The sequence below is a fragment of the Gavialis gangeticus genome, unplaced genomic scaffold, assembly GCF_001723915.1.
Source record: "Gavialis gangeticus isolate Ggan-Ray unplaced genomic scaffold, GavGan_comp1, whole genome shotgun sequence".
Lineage (NCBI taxonomy): Eukaryota > Metazoa > Chordata > Crocodylia > Gavialidae > Gavialis > Gavialis gangeticus.
Window position 1 is genome coordinate 44,786,167 of NW_017729027.1, and position 9,817 is coordinate 44,795,983.

General features: G+C 40.0%; 1 protein-coding gene across 1 annotated transcript in view; it reads right to left on the reverse strand.

The window, feature by feature from the left end:
* MYOM2 (myomesin 2) overlaps positions 1 to 7,854 on the reverse strand; it is a 135,162-nt gene extending 127,308 nt beyond the window's left edge. The window contains exons 1-2 of the mRNA XM_019520605.1: positions 7,774 to 7,854; positions 2,039 to 2,169 (exon numbers count right to left, since the gene is read on the reverse strand). Coding sequence (XP_019376150.1) covers positions 2,039 to 2,145 — 107 coding nt within the window. The 5' untranslated portion in view covers positions 2,146 to 2,169; positions 7,774 to 7,854. The remainder of the gene's footprint in view (positions 1 to 2,038; positions 2,170 to 7,773) is intronic.
* Between the last annotated feature and the right edge of the window lie 1,963 nt (positions 7,855 to 9,817).

The following is a 9,817-nucleotide window of genomic DNA, read 5'->3' on the forward strand; positions in this document are numbered from 1 at the left end:
CCAGAGCACCATGAGTGTTTGTAGACCTGTGCGAGGGGTCCAACAATGTCCTCTGCCAATTCCCTCAGCACACTTGGGTGGAAATCATCTGGACCTGCTGATTTGGAGAGGTCCAGTCCCACCAGAAGTTCCCTGACCAGGTCCTCTCTGACCCTGGGCCCAGCTGTGCCTCTCCTGAATTCCTCCGGGATTCCGGAAGGGGGGATGTCCCAGTCCCTGCTCAGAAATGTGGAGGCAAAGAATTTGTTAAAGAGGTCAGCTTTGTCATCTGGTGCAACCACCAGATTGTCAAGTGTCCTGCAGGGGCCTCATGTTACCTGGTCCCTTCTTTTATTCCCTATGTATTTAAAAAAGGACTTCTTGTTGTCTTTGATCCAGGTCGCTAGTCCCAGTGCTGTGTCTGCCTTAGTCTTCCTAACAGCCCCCCTACAGTCTCCAGCAATGGAGATATAACCCTTCTTGGTGACAGACTCTCCATTCCATTGGGTGTACACCGATGCCATTTGCTTTTATATGTCATTTTGCTGTCTTTTCCTGCAAACCACCCTTTGTTGGGGAAAATACATAAATATAATAAATAAATAAATAAATTCTAATCTAAATTTGCTCCTGACCAGATCTAGCTATGTGCCAATATTGTTCTTTAGCTTAAATAACTCTTCTCTCCCCAGTTATCACCCCAACAAAATATATTTATAAACAGTAATCATATGTCTTCTCAACCTTGGTTTTTCTAAGCTAAACACATCACTCTTTTGTCTCCTCTCAGAATATAGGTTCTCCATTTCCCTAGTCACCACAACCACCCCTCTTTGTTCCTGCTTCAATTTAAATTCATTTTTTTAACATCAGCGACCAGAACCATACAGTTTTCTAAATGGGATATTTCACGGCTTCCACAAAACATTCCCCACCTAATATACCCTAGAATTTCACCCAAAACAGTTACAATGAATCAGCTCAAGCAGTAAAAATTTCCCTTTTTATGCAGTATAGTTGTTTCACCTGTCCATACCCAGAGTTTATTTCAATAGCTGCAGTAACAGAGAGAGAGAGAGAAACTCCCACACACATGCAATAGAATTTTCAATACTCCTTGCAATACAGTAAGAGAAGAGAACGTCAAATAAAGGAGAAATGAAGATGTAAAGTAAAAGCAAAAACTCCCAGTGACCACAACTTCAAATAACCCACTTCAGGGCAGTGAACATCCTCAAAGTATAGAGTTCAGCTAGAACTAAAAACTGTCCCCATACCTAGATATAATCTATAACAAATACTTTTCTTAAAATCAGAGTGACATTTTCAAACTCAAAGCTCTGCTTTAAGGCCAGAATTTTCAAACTAGATATAATGAATAGATGCTGATGGATTGTGACCAACCCATGACACTAAATAGGGAAGGAATCACAGCTATATATGGGATAGTCATGGTGGGGGGACATATCTACATGAGATATTTACTGAGGAGCTGTCTAATTAGCTCTGCAGTAAAGTCTCCATGTCTACAAGTGCAGCCCTATTAGGCTGTAGTAAGCTAATTAACTCCACCATAGATTAATACTTGTAAATACTAGTTCTCTCCTTCAGTGGAGTTCTTTAGTGTGCAGCAATGCATGTGTAGACTCTGATGGGGCTGGCTGGGACACAAGTGTGTTTCTGTGCAGGGACTGCTTGCTGGCTAGCTCCGCACTGAAGCACCCTCATGCCCCAGCCAGCCCTTCCGCAGCATATTGAGGTGGGTTGGAGCAGCCCTGGGCTCACAGGCTGGCCCCCCAGGTCATGAAAACATGGCACCTAGGAGTAATAAACTCTAGTGCAATATGCGCCCGATTTTATTGCTCCCTGCTAATAGCACATGTTGATGCATCTGGCAAATAGGAATAGCAACATGAAAAGGAGTTGAGAACCAATGCTCTAAGAAAATCAAAATTCAATATAAATTCTTTATTTTTTCTTTTAAAAGAGTTCCACATTTTTAAATGAGTTATGCTAGAAGAGAAATCTCTCTATACTGCATGAACTGTGTGGTACATACCTTCTTGCTGAATATTCTTGGAGCAAGTATCTTGTCTCAATGTTGCGATATGACTGATCAAAGTGTTTATGCCTCCTTTGGTAAAATGGCAATGGCTTTGACGACATAATTCAACCTGCTACAGACTTTTCCTGTAAAGTAAATAATGATGCTCAAGTTTAACTAGTGCTTTCAAACCTTTGTGATGCTCTCCCAAGAAATGTACTTGCTGAAGCTTTTTTAACTAACTATATATAAGTAATGCCACTTATCCATCACAAAAAGTTATATCTGATTAACATAGTCGTCTCATGCTGTGACCTCACTAGCTTAACATAGTAGAACTTGATCAGTATTCAGATGGGAGAGCAACCAGGAACTCCTAGGATGCTGCCGGAAAGTGGTGTTGATGTTCAGTAGGTGGCACTCTTCCCAGCCTGAAACAATTCCCAAGCATGGTGTTAAACGAGCCACTGTACTGACAGAGGAGCTGTCCATTTCTGTTTTAGAAATGTTATGACACCTTTTTTTTTAGTAAAATCAACAAGGATACCACCCAGGCCCTTACTAAATCCCTGTTTGTGTAATTTCAGTCTGCCTACCTAAATTCCCTTTGCAATTTTAATAGGATATGGGATTCTTCACTTCCTGTCCTGCTGCCTTAGATGGTTGTAAGGAAGAGCTGTAAGTAGTTGAATAACTGCCACATTTCCCAACAGAAGTGGTTGCATTTCAGTGATGATTAAAGCAATTCCTCTGTATAATATTTCTAAAGCACGTTGGGCCAAATCCCAGGTCCTTAGCTGGATAAACTCCCAGTGTATTAGGAAGAACCCCCTGGAGTGAAATGGGAACATGCCAGATACTGGTAATATATCCCTTTGTGAAGTAAACCTGTTGGTCAAGCTGGCCATGGGGCCTCCTCCTTTCTGTGCATAGAGGAGTAAAAAATAATTGTCTCTTTTTGAGTCACACAAGAAAAGGAAGGGAATCATGCCTTTCTCTCACTGCAATCATACCAGAACCTGCAAATGCTACTCTTTATAAAGGTCTTCAGTTTCAGTAAATAACAATTAAGTATTTGCCAAGTAGGCAATTTTATTGCATAAACAGAATATAATGCAGGGGGATCTGAACAAAAGTGAGTGTTAGTCATATTTTCTAAACTTTCTCTATAACCATGAGGTCTAGAATCTTTTTAAAGAAAGCTGGGAAGCTCATATCACCCTGTAAATCCAGGAGCTAGAACTTTTCAAAAAAATAGCATGTGTCAAGAAGATGTTAAAGAAATCTAGCATACACCAAGATTAAATACTAAACTTGCCCCCCTATCTAACCATTATGTCTACAAAGTACTCAACAAGTGACCTGCTCCTGATCACTCCTTAAATGGGCAGTAAATAACACTGTGTTTCCCCTTCCAGCTGCTGCCTCCCCCTCTCTCTTTATACCTACTTCCTTCACTAAACTGAAGGTTCAGAAAGGGAAGCTCAAAGATCCTTTCATGTACACACCTAAAAACACCTGGCAACCTTGTATTGCATGTTATCTGTTTCTTCTTTCAGGGTCCATTAGGCCCAGGTAAACTGTTATACCAACTGTTTATCAAATATACCAACTCAGTTCATGTTATGAACCCAATCTTCCATTCTTTCTCAGCACATAACTCTCTGAGACCAAATGCAGAGGGACTTTAGAACCAGGTCCATGCTGTTGGATACACCATATTCCAGGCAATTTTCATTTATATATTCATAGATTCGTAGGTGCAAGGGTTGGAAGGGACTTCAGCAGATCATCTAATCCAACACCCTGCCCTGAGCACGAAAGGGTGCCAGGGTCAGATGATCCCAGCCAGATGCCTATCCAGCCTTCTCTTAAAGACGACCAAGGTAGGGGAGAGCACCACCCCCCTTGGAAGCCCATTCCAGATTCTGGCCACCCTTACCATGAAGTTCTTCTGTTGTCCAGTCTAAATCTGCTTTCTGTCAGTTTGTGACCATGGTTCCTAGCTACCCCAAGAGGTGCCCTGGTGAACAGAGCATCTCTGATTCCTTGCTGCACTCCCTAATGAATTTGTAGGTTGCCACAAGATCTCCTCTCAGCCTTCTCTTGCAGAGGCTGAAGAGATCCAGGTCCCTCAGTCTCTCGTCATAGAGCTTAGCCTGCAAACCCTTAACCATACAAGTGGCCCCCCTCTGGACCCTCTCAAGGTTATCCACACCCTTCTTAAAGTACGGCACCCAAAACTAAAGACCTTAGACAAAGTTTTTGCTATTTGCAATACATAATTCTCAATTTAAAATATAAAACTATTTTTCAAACATGGTTATCTTTCCATTTATTATGAATAAATCCATTTCTAGATTTTCCCAGAATCTGAGTTCAGATACTTAAATGTTTGTCCACTTTATATAGAATATAGACACAAATGGCTGATCAGCTTTAATGCGGATCCTCGATAGAAGTAATTAACAGAGCCTGTTAGAAGCTAGATTCATTTAGCCTTCTGTTATCACAGAGGGGAGCTGCTGGCTGGCACCAGTTCAAATGCAATAACATCATTGCATAATTACCGCAATGCTTATGGAGTACATATTTAATACCCAACAGGGCTGCACAGCCTATCATTTAAGATCAGTGAGAAGAGATAAGGTTGAATTCTTGGCCCCATTAAAAGTAATGTTGGACAATGTCACCGAATAGTTTTGGGGTGAACAGAAGATGGGCTGCCATGTTCTCTGTAAGAAGTTTGTTGTAAAATATGATCTGGATGTCAAGTCGCTCTTAAACCTCTTCCACATAAGTCCCATTAATTTTCCTCATTGTTTGCATGGAAATGTACAGTTCTAGGGTATTATGGGATCCCTGATTTAGTCTCACATTCTATATCCAATCTCTGTGTGGAAATCTACTGATACAGTAGGACAAACAATTCATCGTCATCATCCTCCTCATCCAAGATCACCATAAAGATCAAAATTCTGTCACTGGTGTCATTGTACAAGCACAAAGACTTGATCCCTGACCACAAGAGTACAGAATCTACATAGTGGTATACAAGAGAGCTCATTTGATATATTAACTTTAAATTGTAATTATACTGAGCACATTAATTTTATCATTTGAGTCCATCAGACAGATAGTACTTCCATGTATGTACTTATTTGGTTGAGTGTATACCTTGAGTAGTCAATCAAGCAATAAGGAGGAAAAGGCAGAGTTCAAAGGCCAAGTTGCACACAGACTCATACCACAATAATGTTCTGAACAGTAATCAAGAAGCAAGGGTACTTTCATGAGCAAAGAAGCCAGAGTTAGATATAGACCTAACTAGTCTAATAAGTGACATAATTTAAGATTTAAAGGACCAGCAATAATTCTAATTAGTTCATTCCCACAGTTGCAAAGAAATGATCATTTAGGCCTGACTGGAAGAAGATTGTGCTCACTACAGGAAGATAACTTGCATTCCCATGGCTTAGAATAAGGAGCTCTCCCTTTCCTATCTCTAGTGCTGTATCACATACAATGTACTTTCTCTGTCCTTGTCTGGCAATATGAATGCAGAAATTGGCAGGGTCCCCCCTGCTCTGGCTGAACGCTATCTTCTGACTGCTGCTGAAAGATCAGTATAACTTGCTCTTTTACTTTTGTACATATTATACATTTTGTACATATTGTTACTTTGGGCTTATCATGGCATTTATGATATGCATACTTTGCCAGAAAGCTGTTCTATGCTTCCTGGAGTCCTACAGCCTAATGGTTAGACAATTTGTTATTTTCCTCTTAGCTGAGGGTAGAATTTGCTCATTCTGATTCCAACCCCACCTCCCACCCCCCCACACACACACACACACACCCATACACACACGCACACACGCACAGTTTTTCCATTTTATACACCAATGGTACGGTGAATCCCTTTATATTTGGCCATTATAGCAATAGGTTATCTTTAATTCCAGGTGGCCTAAATTACCACTGAATTCTAATGTCTATTTCACAGAAATTCCTTTTATGTCAGACAGATGACAGCAAGTAATTTACAGCTAGACAGGAAAATCTGTTAGAAATTCTAGCATATAGTCACTTAGGCAGAACTTACAATGTGACGTTGATGGAAACCTTGTGTAAGGACCAGCAATTATATATGCTTTCTGGACATCATAGTCAGGAGATAATTACTCAGGGTAGGAATTGAATTTATGGATCTTTATCACTGCCTGTTTGTTGTTCAACTTTTCAAATTCTAACATTGCTGAATGAATACATGTGTATTTAAGAGCTAAATATAAATATTTCCTCATAAAGAAAATGTTCTTGGTTTAGATTGCACAAATTGCACGTAGTCCACAGTAAAGGGCAGTGTGGATGCAGCTTGTCTCACCCTGGGAAGGTGAGACTTTCCTGTCCTACAGGAACGCTGTGTACGAGGACTTCTACATTACTTCATGGGGACGCTCTCCCCTTGCTGCAGACATCCCACTCTGCTTGCCAGCATGTAGGTAGAAGCCATGGTTCTGCCTCCTAGGTCCTCTCCCCAACCTCATTCAGGCACTAAATTTGGGAGCAGAAGGACACAGTTTCTGTATTCCCATGACTACCTGAAACAGGGATCTACCTGGCTGTTTTTTGGTGACAAGGAGATGAGGGGACACTTCTTGACTCTTCTTGAGTCTTCTTTTTGACTTGTTTTTGAGTCTTTTTGACTCTGTGTACATTAGTAATAACCAAGCAAAATACATCCCAGGGACAGAACAAACTTGTTCATTTTCCTGAAAGGGTTTTATAAACATTTTTTTCTGACTTTTAGAAAGAGTCCAGTTCTGCTGAAGCCAGTTATGCATGGGATGAACTTGACCCATAAATATCCACATTCACCCACAATGTTATCATCCTAACTGTTTGCATACACAACGGATTTGTAGCACACGCGTTCCATAAAGTTTGGAGATTTCCCTCACATTCTAATGCACCATATCCTGTTAACTGAATGGCAAAGAATATGAAACAGTGAGATAGTGAAAGGTAGTTGCTTCCAACCATTCCAATCTCTATTATCCTTCACTATGGCGCTTTCATTGGCTCTTAGGCGCAATCATCCAATTTCACTATCTCTTTCTAGCAGGCATAGTTTCAAGAACATGAGTGCAATTTCTAAAGGCTCTATCAGTGGTATTTAGCTGGAATTTTCAGGAGGCACAAAACACATCAAGCAGCACAAGGCAATAACAACAATCAGAAAACTGTCTTTTAAAGACATGTACTTAACAATATGACTGACAACAAATAGCATAGGACTTTGTGTTCCAAGTACATCAATTTTTATTCCAGACTAAATGGTTTTTGCTAACTATGTGACAAGGATGAAAATAAAATAGAGTTTTTTGTGTCCTAATTACATTATGTTTCTATTCTGGACAAAATGATGTTTTCTTCCTTTTTTGAGAATAAACACACAAGAAAGAGCACTGGCTATATTTTCAATAAGGAAACATGGATACCCATATTTCTATAGATGAATACAATGTAATTTGTCTAGATCCAAAAAAGTGATTAAAAATAAATAAAATATAACTGGCAGTCAGACTAAAACATGTCATATTTTCTCTCTAATCTGATATTTTCTTTCATAAATAATTGTATATTATGATGTTCCTCATTTTCCTTGATATTTTGTACAGACACTTGTAAATATTCTTTCATTTCCTTCCCTACTGAGAATCTTTTTTAAATAAAAATATACTTACCCAATGAGAATAAAAATGGCAAAGCAGAGAGGAAGAACAGCCTTACCCAGCTTAGCAAGCTCTGGCTGAGGAAAACAAAAATAATTTCTATCTCTAAAGGAAGGCTACTGCCCCTTCAGTCCCATTTATGGGTAGATGTGATGCTATATTTAGAATCAGCTGAGTGATTCTCCCAAAACTGAGGTCAGTCTAGTATGTGTTAAAATGGGATTTAAATTGGGGGGGGGAGAATGCCATGCTAGATTTTTAATATTATTTTTTGAGTATAAAATATTTCTTATTTCTAAAAGTGTGATTATTGATGTACAGATACGGATATTTCCTTCCAGTGGCATGCTTCATGTAAAAGTGGTCCAAGTTTAGACCAAGAAGACTGCATAAAACATCTCACATTTTGTGCCTGGTAGATGGAATTTAAATTCATTACTACTTTTAAAAGACCCATGAGAAGCCATAAAGTTTACAGTCTTATTAGCAGAGACATGAGATCCTCCTGGTGACTTGGGCTGTAAACTGAGCCTCCCTAGTGCCTCTTTAAGGGCTGCATGGATTTTGAAGAACATTACTGCAAGATGTTAAGTCATGTCAACTACATAAAAATTCTTGTTAACATGGGTGGAAAGAGAAGGTCCTGTACCTACTCACTTTGCTTTGCCTCTGTCACTGGTTAGCTTGCTGTTTTAAAAAATGGCTTTGCTTACTGTAGCACAATATAGAAAGCATAAAAATACACTTGCATACCTTATGCATTTGCATCAGAGAGAGAAAATATACCCAATGTTCATAATGCAGTGGGACTCTGAATACCCCTACTTCCTATTGACTAATACAGAAATTGGCTGACCTCAGAACCTGATAGGCTTTACTCCAAAATGCAGAAGAAGAAAGAGAGGAGAGGAGATTTCATTGAATAAAGAGTTAATTACTGTCAGATATCTGAAGGCAAAAGATATCACAATTCACATGCAAAGGAGCGCACTCAAGATGCATATTAATATATCAAGTGATTCTGGTGTCTGCTACAACAAGCTAAATAAATTATGCTCCTCATAAATCAAACTGGAAGTAGAAAAGGCTTTTTTAGATCTTTTTCCAAATAAATCGAATTCCATTTGCATCGTTTCAGCTCCAATTTCCACAAATTCCCCCATTTTTTAATGCTAGTTAAGGATCTCTCACATTCTTCTAGCTCCTCTCCCCCAACCTTCAAAAGTTGCCATATTTTTAATGTAGCCCTCCTTCCTTACTCTAGGCAGTTTTTAATTATAGAATAAATTTGATACAGTTAAGAGTTAAAAGGCAGATATGATGGTATGCATATGTATGTATTGGGAGTAGCTTGTTGCCACAGAGAAAGATGTTAGGGTAATTAACAACCACTTCACTTAGACATAACTCCCTCTTCTCTCCGGTTGTATTTTTGGATGGTAGGGGTTGGTTTTCAGGGGTGCTATTAAGTTCTTATTCTACTTTTAATTCTTGTCCTATATTTATTATCTAAAAAAATGGTCTTAGGGAATGTGCAGCCTATCCTGTCTGTCTTGGGTTATACTTGGACTCCCTTGGACTATAAGCTGTTTCTTCAGGGAGTGCTAGGAGATATCAGTCACATGAGTGTGCACTCTTCTTTGGGGACTTAAAAAATTCCCCAACTCATGCTTTTGTCTGCCCACCCCAGTGTAGGGTGGGGTGTGCTGGGCGGGGAAGCTTTTGCAGACACACCTGCAGTGCTGGTTGTTCCCTTTGTAAAATCCCAGATCTGCTTCTGAGCCCAGCCAAGCTCAGATCCCCACACAGCCCAGTTGGACTGGCACATGAGCAGCTCTGGAGCTCCCCCTGCCTCCGGGGCAGCCAGAAACAACAGCAACAGCGGGTGGAGGAGGGGAGCAAATGGGACAGGAATTGCTGATGAGTGTTGTGTTGTTTCTCCTTCAAATTCGAAGCTGACCATGACCCCAAGAGGTGATCTTGTGGCCACCTACAAATTCATTAGGGGGACGCAGCAAGGGATAGGAGATGTCCTGTTCACCCAGGTGCCTCTTGA